Consider the following 14,056-nt stretch of genomic DNA (forward strand, 5'->3'; position numbering starts at 1 on the left):
GCCCGCCGCGGCTCGCAGGAAGAGCGGCCCTCTCCGCGGGCGCCCGGGCCGCGTCTCAGCCCGCCGGGTCCGGGCTGTCCCGAGCCCCGCGTCGGGTTTCGCTTTCCGGCCGAATCATAAATAGCTCGGTGTTTGTAAACAGGCGCTGGGGACACATCCCCGGCGCCCAGCTCATTGTTCCCTCCCTGCCTCTCACTTCGCGCAGGACGCCGGGGCTGGGGGGCTGCCGGCGTGTGGGGGGTGGGGATGGGGTGGGGAGAGAGACGTGGGGGCGTCCGGATCCACAGTGACAAAAAAATGCAAGCCTTTCCTCTCCCTCCCCTGGCCGGGCGTCCGCCTCTGACGGCACAAAAACTCTCCAGCCCGAGCCAGCGCCGACCCGCGTTGCCCCGGACTCGGCGGCAGAGCCTCACCCAGCCCCGGCTGCTGTCTCGCTCCCGGTTGGACTTTTTTCTCCTCAGGGTGGCTGAGGGCCGGGTGGGGGAGGGGAGGGGAGACTCGGTCCTGAGGATCCGGCACTTTGTGCATCGCCCTCCGGTCCCCCCCCCCAGAAGCACTGGCAGACCCCCCCCCCCAATCATTTCGAGGAAAGTCGTGAAGTCTGAGGCGCGGAGCTCTGTGCAAAAATAACTGCCGCTGCCGCCCGCCCCGCGTCGTCGTCGTCGTCGTCGTCGTCGTCGATTCCCAATTTATTTCGAGAGAGTCGGGTTGGAGATAGAGGGAGAGTCTGGAGAGGGGTGGGGGGGTAGAGAGGAAGAGAAGGATGCGGGAAATGAAGGCGGCGGCGGGGAGCTGCGGGCCGCGCCGGGGTGCGTGTGCGGCGGGTGTGCGCCCGGGTGTGCGATTTCAGGGAGCGCCTCAGCGCCTCCCCAGTGTGGCCTGAGCTCGCCTCGCGCACCCACCCCTGCCGAGCAGCCTACTTGCTGCAGCCCAATGCATTGTGTAAGACGCGACCTGTTATGGCCACCACTACTTCCGGGTTCTAGCATTCTGGTCGGAATCCACCTCTCCGCCTGTGCAACACACACTTTACACACGCACGGGGACTGCAAGCGGGCAGCGTCGACCGTGGCTCCTTTAAGACAAACTCAGACAGACATTTTTTTTTTTAACCCTCCTTCTCTAATCTCCCTCCAGTGCAGCAGTTGCAAAGGGGGAGAGAGAGGGAGAGAGAGAGAGGAGAGGGGAGAGAGAGAGAGGAGAGAGAGAAGAGAGAGCGGAGAGGGAGAGAGAAAGAGAAAGAACGAGCGAGCGAGAGAAGAGAGAAACTGATTAGGAATTAGGACTGATTCAAGGGAAGCGAGCGCTAGGGCTTTGTGCATTTGAATATTAACATTTGAGGTGTTCTGACCAGAAGACAGAGCGGATGATCATTCATTCACCACGTTGACAACCTCGCCTGTGATTGACAGCTGGAGTGGCAGAAAGCCATGAGATTTGGTAGTTGGGTCTGAGGGGCGCTCTTTTTTTTTTTCTTTTAAACTGATTTTTGGGGGAGAGAAGATCTGCGCTTTTTTTCTTTTTCTTTTTTTTTTTCCTTCTTTTTTCGCCCCCCCCCCCCCTTGCTGTCTTGGAAACGGAGCGCTTTTATGCTCAGTGACTCGGGCGGTTTGCTTCAGGTCCCGTAGACCGAAGATCTGGGACCAGGAGCTCACGTTGCTGGAGACGTTCAGGGATTTTTCGACGTGCTTTTTTTTTTTTCCGGGGGAGTTTGCATATTTTTTTCTTTTCACACTGGCCTTAAAGAGGATATATTAGAAGTTCAAGTAGGAAGGGAGCCAGAGAGGCCGATGGCGCAAAGGGTACGTATTAAAAACAATTGTGGAACTCAAATGTGAGATTAAATTGAAATGTGGCTGAAAGACACTGCTAAAAAGTTTCCTTTTTTTCTCTTTCTTTTTGAATGGGGCTCCTAAAGCCTTGTCCTAAAATGAGGGGCTTTATTCAATGCATTTGGAGACTTGTGTTTGTTATTTGTAGTTGTTAATGCAAGTAACCAAGTTTTTTAGATTCCTAGCCAGCAGCTATATAAATAAAAACACAAGCTGGAGAAATCATCTGTTATTTTTTTTTTAAGCTAGACATCTAATTTGAGTGTTCAGGAATCAGAAGTTTAAAGCTGTGTTTAAAGTAAAATAAGCAGCTGGAAATTTCTGATATATTATTGATTATGCTCATCTGTAATATCATTAAAAGTGTTTAGCTTTCTAATGCAAGGAATTTTTGTCATAGTAAGCGGGTTTGGGGGGTCGGGAAGCACTCATCTTTTAAAAGTAATTTTAATTTGTGTGGGTTTTTTTCTGCACGGTGATACTTAGCAAGTTTTTCTTCGATAAGCCCTGTACTAATTGGATACTAAGCACATAGCCACTCTAAAAATGCAATACTTAATTTCCCCAATATTCCTATTTGAATGGAAATGTATTGAGAGTAAAGTGAGACAATGACAGCCCATCTGAGGTAGTTTCTTCAAAGAAAGGGGGGTCCACAAAAAGCTTTCCTTGCATAATTTGTGTCCCGGCCCTCAAAGCCCTGTTTGCAAAAGAAAGTTACTAGGCTGACACATTTTTCTTTACTCCTTTGGTTCAGGCAGATGCCCGCGCTCTCCCAAACTCTTTCACACCTCTGGCTTGAAGGAGATGAAAGTGGCAATTCCTCTTTTCTTTGAAAATCATTTCAGTCTTGGCGCCTCCACATCTTGGGAGAAGAACTAGCCTGGAATGAAGCAATTAGAAAAACCCAAATAGCTTCATTTCACACACACAAATGACAGTCAATATGAAAGTTGTTTTATTGACGGTAGAAGACAGTTGTATGTGCTTTTGATTTGCCTTAAGCCTATTGAGTGGCATTTACCTGGTTGACTTCTAGTCTGGGGAGAAAGTTAAGTTCATACTTTTTTTTTTTTTTTACAAAAATAGAGTACTAGCCACTTTGACTGTAGATGTTCTTTAACTTTGGAGGGAATGGCTCCATTCTAAATTCAGACCCAAGGTGGAGGCAAAGCTACCCTTCCACATATGTGACTTAGAAAGGGGTCAGTTCCTTTTGTATAATTCGGCAGAGTTTGTCTTGGAAAGCAGAGCAAAGGCAGTTGTTTGCAGGACTGCCCAACCCCTCGCTGGCAGGGAAATAAAATGAGAAGCCTGCCTGCATTCACGTGTTTGACCGAGCTGTTCCCATCGTAACTTTTTTTTTTTTTTTAATTCCCCCTGATGTGAAGGGGCTGTGAAAAGAGGCAGGTCCTGCTGCACTGTCCTGGCACGTTTTATGATTGTGATTCTGACTTTCCTCCTCCAGGGACAGGCACGGTCCCCCTTCCTCCCTCCGGGAGAATGCCTCCCTGCCTTTCCTTCTTTCTTCCTTCCTTCCTTCCTTGCCAAAGGATCCTGAATTTCTGAACCGGTGGATAGGGGCACAAGTTCGGACAAGAACTTGCATCCCAGATGAGTCCTAGCGAGAATCCTGGAATTTTTACTTTAGAAATTGTTTTCTTTTAAAAATAATAAGAAGAAATCTCAACTTTGGAGATGCAAGGCAATTGATTTCAGGCTGGAAGGAGCTAGCTGGACTGACCTTATATAAGCTCGGCTGCCCTGGCGTTCCCGTCCACCCGTCTGGCCTGCTGAACCTCCTTTCTCTCCTGTTTGTCATGCAGTACGACGATCTACCCCATTACGGGGGCATGGATGGAGTAGGTATCCCCTCCACGATGTACGGGGACCCGCACGCGGCCAGGTCCATGCAGCCAGTACACCACCTGAACCACGGGCCTCCTCTGCATTCACATCAGTACCCGCACACAGCTCACACCAACGCCATGGCCCCCAGCATGGGCTCCTCGGTCAACGACGCTTTAAAGAGAGATAAAGATGCCATTTATGGGTAGGTATGGTGGCGTGCAGGATCACTCGTGGCGATGCTTCCCCTGCCTCCCGGTGCCCTTGGTGAGAGGCAGGTCGAAGCTGTGTGGGTTGGAGGTGCCTTGGGTGACTGTTCATTCTGGCTGCATGAAGCACTGGGGGAAGCGGCCTGGCCGTCCCGGAGGCTCTCCGACCCTCGGTCTCCATACTCTCTCTGTGGCCGCGGGCCGTGTCCTGAAAGGGGTCCCAGAGCGAGAGAAGTTGCCTAAAAGTCGGTGGTCCCCTGCCGGATTGCCCCCTTGCGCTTTGGAGTCCTTCCTCGCTTCCAGCGCGTTGGGGTTGCTAAATGTAGGCGCCTTTGTGTGGGGACGAAACTTGGGAGTTTAAGGGAAAATCTTTTAAGCCACCGATTGTTCTGACTTGCTCCGTTTACTCAGCAGCCGTATGCTGGCTGCGCCCCTGCACAATAAAACCCAGAGAGCGAGGGTGCAGGTCAGGGCCAGGCGGAGCGTGTTTTGCATTTAGGGGAGTCTGACCACTGAGGTCCGAGAGAGGGGTCGGCTCCCGATTGCTACAGCCGGGAGGAAACTTCTAGACGTCTTAACACTTTGTGTTGAAAGGCAACGCCTGCGGAATTGAGCTAGAAGTCAGTGCTGGCTGCAGCTGGGCGGGAGGCTGTGTCCGGCAGAGTCCTGGGCGATGGGATTCAACCCCGCCGGAGCAAACAGCCGGGCAAAGTCGCTGGTGCCTACTGTGTGCCGAGCAATCGGGGCGCTTCTTCTACTTTGCTGTAACTTTGAGCTCTCTGTATGTCGTCTTAAAAAAAAAAAATCTGACAACACTGACCCTCCCCCACTAAGGGAGAGAAAGTATCTTTCTGCTTTATTTTCTGGCCCCTGGTGCCCTGGGTTTGTTTAAATCCCAGCGTTCCCTCTGCGTGGTCCACTGCCAATGTTTCAGACTCTGGGACAGAACTTTTGGGGAAGCTTTGCATGGCTTCTCCCCACTCCACCCCCCCCAACTGTTAAATTCCCAGCTGAGTTGTGAGAGCGAGTAAAAGACTTGAGACACCTCCTTGGGACAGATTTTTTTTTTTTTATAATTTAATGGGCTGAGACAAGCGACATCTAGGCCCCTCACCAGACGAGCTGCTCCGCCACTCCGAAATGAAAGGCCCCACCGCAGGAGCCCTCGCAGAAACTTTGTTTGAGGGGTGGTGGGGGGCGTCCGGCAGGGGAGGGGAGCATACAGAGGGTGGAGGGGCGCCCTCCTTGTTTTCCCAGGGCCGAGGGCTTGGGATCGGTGGGTGAAGCCGGGTGTCAGCCCCCCAGAGCCTCGCCCCTAGTGAGCCCAGCGCCTGCCGCCGGGATCCCCCAGCCGCTGCGCCCGCAGCCGCCCTCGGAGGGAACCCACGCCCGGGCGCTCGGGGAGCCCCAAGTCCAGCTGCCTTCTGCAGCACAGGCTCCTGGGGTGCAGCGGAGGGACGAGGGCTGGTCGGGGTGGGAAACTTAATTCAAAATGGCTGCTGGAACCGCTTGGGTTTTTTATTCGTAGCAAATGTTGCCAATTTCTCGGGCCAGATAGGCTGAAGCGATCCTCAGATACGGCCCAGCAGTGGTTCGTGGCCTCCGGCTTCAGGGCACCCCTAGCCAGGGGAGGGGAGCCGGTCATCCGGGCCGGGGAGGGGACCAGGGGAAGCAGGACACTGGATGACAAAACCTGCGACTGGGAGTCTCTGCCTGGAGCTGCAGCGGCTGCTCCTCTCGCGCGCATCTTCCACTGGCTCGGGACTAACCCTTGTGTTGTTTGTGATTGTTGTATTTTCTTACAGACACCCCCTCTTCCCTCTCTTAGCACTGATTTTTGAGAAATGTGAATTAGCTACTTGTACCCCCCGCGAGCCGGGGGTGGCGGGTGGCGACGTCTGCTCGTCAGAGTCATTCAATGAAGATATAGCCGTGTTCGCCAAACAGGTCAGCAAATACATGTCTCCAAAGAAAAATAGAAAGAAAGAATGAAAAAAAATAGTAGAAAGCCCCTCCCCCCCACGCGCTCGCGCGTGTGCACACACACCCCACAGATTTTCAAAAGTAGGCAGCAAAGAGTCCACCGACCCTCAGCCGCGCCTGGTCCATCCACCTTGAGGCTGCCTACCCTGGGGAGGGTCTGTCGGGTATGTGCATGACTTCAGATCGCCCCCATGCGTCACTGCGTCCCCTCCACCAGCTACCGCAGAAATCCCCCCAGCGTAAAAACTAAAACCGCTCACCTTGGGCCGCTTTGGGGCCTGTGGGAGCAGCGGCCCCGTATCTGGGCCCTACCAGAAATAAGTGAGCCTGGACTATTTGGGTTCACCCCAAAGTGTTTCCAAGCAGGCCTAGCGCGCTTGTCCCCAGTCCCTGCCAGGGTTCACATCCTGTCCCAGACAGTGCAGTAAGGTCGGAAACTAGCAAGGCGACCAGATTTCAATGTTACTTTATTCTTTCTTTCTTTCTTTCCTGCCCTCCCAACCCCCTTTCCTGCCCCTCCTCACTTGTATTTAGATTCGCGCAGAAAAACCTCTATTTTCTTCTAATCCAGAACTGGATAACTTGGTAAGAGCTTCCCCCGCCCCTCCCCCTGTGTTGCGCCCAGCCCCCACGCCCCTCCAGCCCCCTTGGCTTTGCCTGGAGAGTCCCAGGGTGTCTAGCCCGGTCTTGCCGTTACTGCAAGTGCGTGCGTCCACGGACAAGTGGTCCGGGACAGGCTCCCGGGGAAATAAATTCATCTCGAGAGGGGCCGGGCAAGCTTTTGTTTTTATGACAGCCTGGCCGCGCAGCTCTAATCAGCGCGGGGATTTATCTCCAGGCCTGTCAGCGTGTGTGCTTAAACTTCGCCGACTGCCCAGCCCTGCGAGTTTCACCGCAAGGGCAGCGACTGGACGCGGGGCCCCCAAACATTCAGTTTGCCTGCTAGGTGCGCGGAAGGCCGCAGCAAAGTTTTGCAGAATGAGAAATCATGATTTGGGGCATCCTCTGGGAAATTTTCCCATCGCTCCCTCCCAGCTTGTGAAGAAACCCCTAGTTCAGGGCAGTGGCCCTTGGAGGGGTGGGGTGAGGTGGGGCTGGTGACACTCAGCAAGGGGCCAGCCATGGGGGAGAGTGTTTATGATTCCCAGGTAGATGCGTTCTTATTGTTTTACCTATTTTTTTCTTCTTAAGAAATATAAACCTCTAGATGGTACCCAGTCGCTGCTGTTAAGTTTTAGTATTGTTGTCATAAATCAAAATAACTCTATTTACTGGGGGCGTGGGGTGGGCTGGAGATGCTGGAGTTGTGACAGCCCATTTTCTGCAGACCAAGAATGGGGTGCTTACATGTTTTGTATCTTTACAGATGATTCAAGCCATACAAGTATTAAGGTTTCATCTGTTGGAATTAGAGAAGGTAATTTCTCTAGCTTCTTATACTTCCCCCTAACCCCAACACAGAAGAGAGGGACGCTCAGAATGGCTCAAGTTCAGGCTGCTGCGACATTTGCATAAATGTCTTTCTTGCTGGTAATTAGTGTCAAGGCCAATCTTAGCGTCCATTCCTCTTCGCAGTTTAATTACAATTTCAGCCACTGTCACCGTCGCACAAGCACCCTACCCTTGTGTTCATCCTCAATACTTCGCTTGCTCTGTGTTAATAGTTGCCATTCTGTGCACCCTGGCTGCTGTTTGGAATGCTGTTGGGAGTTTACTTCACAGGTTAATACCTCTGTGGTATCCCCCTTTCCTCTTCTCCACTTTGCACTCTGGTGGGGTAGGGGCAGCAGTTTTGTTTAGTTTTAGTGAGTTTCTGGAAGACAGTCTGAGAGCAGCGGCAGGTCAGACACAGAGGAGAGGTGGAGGGGGAGGAGGAGCTGGTGAGGAGTCTGGAGGAGGTGGTGGGAGAAGCGCATTAAATGTTGTGCAGAGACAAACCAGAGTTGATAGTTGTGTCAATTCCTTGACTCTTCCCAAGCTGCACATACCCCACCTTCACACTCCAGGAAGGGTGTGGGGGAGCATCATGGTGCTAGCAGTTCTATAAATCTCAGCAATAAAAACTTAATGCATTGTAATTCAAACTAGCATTGAATTGCAAGCATACTGGGGTTTCTTGCACATTTTTGCAGGTTAGCTATGCCCAGGACCTGGAGGAGACCAATTCTCTTGCATCTAAATATTTTGAGGCATTCCTTCCCCTTTCTCTTAAAATAAATTTTGATAAATTTCTTTGGCTGAGTACTGGTGACTTGGTTTCCTTTAAATGTTCGTAGAACCACTGACCCTAAAACATGGCTTGTGGGTAGAATTCCTAATCACAAATCCTATAGGGTCTGAAAGTGGCCAGGCGTGGGTCTTAGCCACCCCAGTGCAGGTCCATTGGAAAATCTGTTTGTGTGTGCATGTGTGTGTACAGTCACTCCCCCCTTTAAATGCATTGCAAAAGAGATTTAAAATAAGGCAACTGGCTGAAATTAAATAGCTTACCTTAAATGTCACCCACGCAGGTCACCTCTCTAATGGCCACAACCCCAGGAGCAGATGAATTTAGCACGGGTGTTGAATATGTTGTAGTCTGTGAATCATCTTGTCACTGTCAATTTTCTGGGATATCTCTATTTTGCAAGAAAAGAAAGTTATTCCTAATTCTGGATGCATCTGGGGGTCTCTGGAGGACAATTGCCCCGTGTTTCCCCTCTTTGGAAGTTTGGTTCTCACAAGGGGGGTGGATTGCACTTGTCAATGTCACTTATGCACTCCTGATTATACTTCCACCTTTTTATTTCTGTCATAATGTAGGTACACGAATTATGTGACAATTTCTGCCACCGGTATATTAGCTGTTTGAAAGGGAAAATGCCTATCGATTTGGTAATAGATGACAGAGAAGGAGGCTCCAAATCAGACAGTGAAGATATAACAAGATCAGCAAATCTAACTGATCAGGTATGCGCTTTTCAATTTCAACATCCCTGGAAAAGAAAAAAAATCTGTATGCATATTATTGCTTGCTGGGTCACTACCACCTCCTTTTACTATTTGCATATGATTAAGTCTCTTTTAGATACATTTCCATCGAAATGAAAATTTTTGAATAATGTGGCTATTATTGCTTCATTAAAGCCGGCTCTGGGATTCGACCTGGAGAGATGAGCTTGTAAAAGCTTTGCCTGCAAACTTGACCTGTTTCTTGTCGCTTTTAATTTTTGTCTTTATTTTATTTACCCTCTGTAATAATGGGAGTGTTAACTGCCACTGACCGTCTCTGATTGTAAGGCTTTGTTCCGGGGCATTCCCCCCATCACCCCCCTTCTATCCTAAAGAAAAGTGTAGGGTCTGCTTATTTCTTATTTTATTAGGAATAAATCCAAGATAGGTGGTCTGAGAGAGACAGTGAGGGTTTGAAATCTAGCAAATGCCGCCTATTTTCTCCCTGTCTGTACGGTTCATTAGCCTGTCTTGTCAGTTTTCCTCGGCCGAGCGCTTCTAGACCTCACTGAGCATTGCTTTGTGCGGTGTTCGCTGCAAGCTCGCCTGTTTTATTGTACTTAATAGAAAAAAATAAGAGCAGGCCGAGGTTACCAAAACAGATAAATATGGACTCTTCTCCTCCTCCTTTTCCACTCATCCTCCAGCTGGTATGTGCTCGGGGCCCTCTGGGGGTGGCAGCTTCTGCAAGTGTCAGCCTCAGGGGCATCCCGAGGAGGTTCTCAGGGGTTGGAGGGTGGGGGACCCCATGCACCGCTGACTGGGCTCTCCACCTCCAGCCTGCCTCGGCTGGCTGTGACCCCTCCTCCCTCTCGGCCCTTCTTCCACAGCATTGCTAAGAGGGGACGACTTTTATTTGGAGTTGCTGGGGACAGTTTTCTTCCTGTCACCTTAACATCACTGTTTTCTCTCTCTCTCTCTCTCTCTCTCTCTCTCTCTCTCTCTCTTTTCTCTCACCTTTTCTGCTGTTTCTATGTCTCTGGATTGGCCCAAATGAATTGCAAAAATGCAATGAAAGTGAAAACTTGAGGAGTGAGTGAGATGGGACAGGGCCCAGGACACCCCTGTTGCGAAGAGGTAGTAGCTAGGAGGCCCAGAGAGCCGGGACCCCTCTCCCTGCCCCCCAGGAGAAGTGAAGACCCCGAGCCATTTCTTTTCCGTACTTGGCACGTGAGTTCCATCTTGGGGGAAGAGCTCGGCCTGCCTTTGTTAAGTCAAAAGCCAGCTTTGTGCAAATCCTGCCCTGATCACTTCGGGCTGGCGGCTGCCTGGTGCAGCCTGTAGCTGACTCGTTGCTCGTGGTGGCGTCCTAGGGTTTCCCGTCTCTCCACACCACCCGTTCAAATCAATCCCCAGTTTGGGTTTCAGGGACGCCCCTGAGATGCAAGCGGAACTCCCCATTTGCTCATCCCGAGTGTGGCGGGGCTGGCCTTTCCAAGCGCCAACTAGCGGGGTCCTCGCTGTTCCTGGGAGATTAGGAAACTTTAAACTGTGCAGACAGAGTGCAAAGGACCCGGCAGCCTGTGCAATCCCGGGGCGGCCTGGCAGAGGTGGGAAAACAGCAGGCGGCCAGCGACCCTGGCCCCACGGGCTTCCCGGCCTCTCGCCCCGGAGCTGTGAAATGCAGATTCCGCCGAGGAACCCTCGGGTTCTGCTGTTGAGCAGAAATTGTAATCCAACAAGCCTAACTGGAAAATGGGATTCTGAAAGCTCTGCAGTGCCGGGTACATAAAGCTATTTGAGCAAATTACAAGAACCGCTCAGGGGCATGAATGAAATCAACACTTTAATTGCCTCCAAAATGAAGATTTATACCCCGTGTTCTGCACGAATCATTATTTTATTAAAGTCAAGGATAAAGGACCAAAGTTATGGTTTTTTTTTTTTAATGGAGGTGGGAGGATACATTCTTGCCTTTACTCTTCCGGCAAAGTTTCTTAGCCCAAGTGCTTCAACCTGAGATGTGCAAAGATTGCCGTGCAATTGTATTAGGGAAAACTCCCTGTGCTGTTCTCCTGTCCTGGCTGGAAGGAGAATGGGACATCTGGTCTCCGCTGCTGGAGAGTGGGCTTCGCAGCTTTGGCTGGGGCTCGTGGCGCCGTGGGCCAGAAGCTTGGGCGCCTTCATGCGGTGTCGGGCTCCCTCAAGTTTCGATTGGTTAAACAGCACACCCAAACTGTGCGCACTGTCGGGTTCCCAGCGCCCAGGAGCGGCTGCGTCTGCGTCGGATAGGAAAGGGCAACCGGGGTAGAGAGCGAGGCGCACGAGGTCCTGTGTCTAGGACGCGGGTGGCCTCCCCCGCCCGCTCCGGGGCCAGTGAGGGCTGAGGGAAGAGGCCACCGGACCCGTCTGGTGGGCGCCAGTCCTCCACCTCCAGCCATTTGGAGCCCTCTGGGCCCGGGCGGCTGGTTGCTGAGCCCCGGTGCGGCGCCCTGGGGGCCGGGACGCGGACGCCGGCCCTCCCCACCTGTCTGTGAAGGCAGCCCAGCCAGGTGGAGGCTGGGCACAGGGTGCGCCCGGGGACTGGACGCTCCAGGTGTAGTGTGAGCGCAGGGCCTTGTTAGCTCATTAACCCCTCTGTCTCTAGGGCCTACTGGCGACATGGTTTATTTTATTTTACTTGGTTTCCTCGGAGGGCGCGAAGGCTACCACCCGCGCCGAGACCTGGGATCGACCACTTTGATACCAGTCGGGTTCCCGGAGGGCTCAATTGGAAGGAAATTCACTTGGCCTTGTAGTGCTGCTGCTGCTGCTGTTGTTGTTATCTTATCAGATTAAGACGCCGGGAGAGGCTCTAATCCGGTTCTCCCCCACCCTCCTTCCAAGGGCCGCCCGGAGGTTCCAGGGAACCTAGAGCCACCTTCGGCGGGCGCGGGCCTCCTGGGCGCCCTCTCCTGACCGCCCGCCGTGCTCCAGGCTGGGCACACACTCTCCCGCTGGACCCGGGTCCGGGGATGAGGTGGGTGGGCAAACTAAGGGCAGCCTGGCGACCCCAGGAGATGGGGACCTTGATGCGTGGCGTCGAGAGAGAGTTGGGCCAGTTAGGCTGCCGAAACGCAGGCGGCAGCGAGGCGGCGTGCGTGGTGGAATGAAGGAAGTGGAGAGAGGCTAGGCGGGGACGAGCCTGGGCCCCCAAATGTCAGTATCCGGGAGGGAGCTGTCGTCTTCCTTCCTGCCCTTGTTTGTGGCTCCTCACTCCTGGAATCTACGCCTTTATCACTGTCAGAAGCCATAGGGAAAGTGCGGAAAGCAGAGCGAAGGTGCCCGGGCCTCCAAGCCCGCCTCCCAGGCTGGGCACGCCTGGCTGCAGCAATGAGAGATGGCCTGGGCCTGTGCTGGGCCACTCGCGGCCGCCCTGGGTCTCCCCACGAGCAGCAGGAGGCCGAGAAAGTGTCCCCTTGGGCTACAGTTTGTGTTCCACAGCGGCTCTCTGGGGGCATCCTGCTCTGAATTTGCATTTAACGGTTCCTGGCTGGGGACTGGCGGGCTGCACAGGGCGCCTTGTTGCGTGTTAATCCACATTTGTGCCTGGCATCTGGGGAGAAGTAATATGGCTCGCAGAAATGGAATCAGAAAGCTAGGCAGGTTAAATGCCAAGGGCTGGCTGGCTTCTGAGGATGGGAAGGGGGAGGGTGCTGGGGTGCCGCCGCTGGGCTGCGCGACCCAGGCTGCAGGACAGGGAAGGTCTTGGGGGATCTGAGGCTGACCTGGGCCCAGTGCTGACCTGGGAACCCTGACGAGGCCAGTTTTGTTTCCAAAGTTTCAACTGTTTGCAAGGCATAGTTAGGGTTCTGATTCTTGAGAAGGTTAGACGGGGAAAGTCTTGGGGCCAAAGCCGGGTGAGGGTGTGCGTTGGGGGCAGTTGTCAGACTAAGCAATGGCTTGGGAGGGGCAGGGGGCAGACCTGAGGTCCCCTGAGGGTTGGATCTGCTGCCTTGGCGGGGAGGGAGGCGGAATAAAACGAATGGGGCAGCAGATAATTACTAATACTAGAAATGCAAGTTTCCATTTTCATCACAGCGGAAAGCTGGACACAGTGCAGGGCAGGAAAGCAGGCCCTTTGTCAGGTAGTTTGCTCTTGAATACTCACATTCAAATGTGTCTTACTTAAAAGTGCAAATGCTTTCGTAGGGTCCCCTTTGGTGCCTTAATCCTGCCACCTCTCTGGTCCCAGGCCTGGCAAAAGTTGGCGGTTTCCTCAGACTCTAACTTTTATGATTGTTGTGAGTCCTGTTGTGTCTTCTAATTCCTTTCTTGACATATTTCAAAGGGAAACTATGACAAGATTCTCTTTAATGATTCAGTAATAAGATGTTGACTACTTGTCTGTGTGCCAAGTAATTGGGATGTTCACCCGAGACTCTGTATTGCTTGGTATCCCTGAGTTAAAAGTTAGGTTTTAACAGGTGTGTTCTCACTGTTACTTTCTGGTTGGCTTTTAGTGTGTATTTATATGTGAATGTCATAATAGCAATACATTGATTCTTAACAGAGTCACGTTAAGACATTTTAGAAAAACAATAAGAAAAACACAAGATCTATGCAGATAGGTTGAAAACAATTACACTGTCACATAATTCAAGATCTCATTGCCAATACTACAACATTTTTCCCCATTCTTCTCTCTTTCTCTCTCTCTCTCTCTTTCTCTCTTCCCTTTTTCCCCAATGCCAGTATCATGGTTAATGGAAAGCCATGGTATTAATGATACTGGGTGCAAAGTTAAGCCCCACAACAGTAACTATTGCTCAGCGATTTAACTAGAGCTGTGGCAATATGTCACTCAAACAGCAATTGCTCTCCCAGCAAAATGACTCCTTTGCTCACCACTCAGGAGTATGTGCAGTAGTCATACATACTATAGCTACTGGCCTCAACTTACAGATTTCTATTAGAAAACATGCAGAAGCCTGAACAGCAGAGGAGGAAGAAGAAGAGGCTTAGAACAAGGGCCCTCCTTTCAAAAAAGTGCATGATATGCCGTGATTGCCCAACTTTGAAAATATACAAAATTTTAATCATTATGTTTTCAAACATTCATGTGTTTAAATGTTAAAATGTCTGTCATAATCCACAAGATTAAAAGCATAACTTTTACTGGATGATGGATGCAAAATTACAAAGTAAACTTCCATATGCTTGCAAAATAGCCTATTTGTGGTTTCATAGTAGAAGCTTACATTTCTTAAGGCC

The 14,056-nt window shown here is 51.6% G+C and overlaps 1 protein-coding gene across 5 annotated transcripts in view; it reads left to right on the forward strand.

Annotated features, from left to right (window-relative positions):
• Nucleotides 1-332: 332 nt before the first annotated feature.
• The window catches only part of MEIS1 (Meis homeobox 1), a 144,704-nt gene continuing 130,980 nt past the window's right edge, over nucleotides 333-14,056 (forward strand). For 2 of the 5 annotated variants that reach the window (XM_058667893.1, XM_058667896.1), the window contains exons 1-6: nucleotides 832-1,802; nucleotides 3,659-3,885; nucleotides 5,695-5,836; nucleotides 6,407-6,457; nucleotides 7,239-7,289; nucleotides 8,675-8,821. In XM_058667893.1, coding sequence (XP_058523876.1) covers nucleotides 1,791-1,802; nucleotides 3,659-3,885; nucleotides 5,695-5,836; nucleotides 6,407-6,457; nucleotides 7,239-7,289; nucleotides 8,675-8,821 — 630 coding nt within the window. In that variant the 5' untranslated portion in view covers nucleotides 832-1,790. Of the gene's footprint in view, nucleotides 441-831; nucleotides 1,803-3,658; nucleotides 3,886-5,694; nucleotides 5,837-6,406; nucleotides 6,458-7,238; nucleotides 7,290-8,674; nucleotides 8,822-14,056 lie in introns of those variants that run through there. The other 3 variants (XM_058667894.1, XM_058667895.1, XM_058667897.1) reach the window with 3 other exon arrangements.

Source organism: Ochotona princeps, chromosome 8, assembly GCF_030435755.1.
Source record: "Ochotona princeps isolate mOchPri1 chromosome 8, mOchPri1.hap1, whole genome shotgun sequence".
Taxonomy (NCBI): domain Eukaryota; kingdom Metazoa; phylum Chordata; class Mammalia; order Lagomorpha; family Ochotonidae; genus Ochotona; species Ochotona princeps.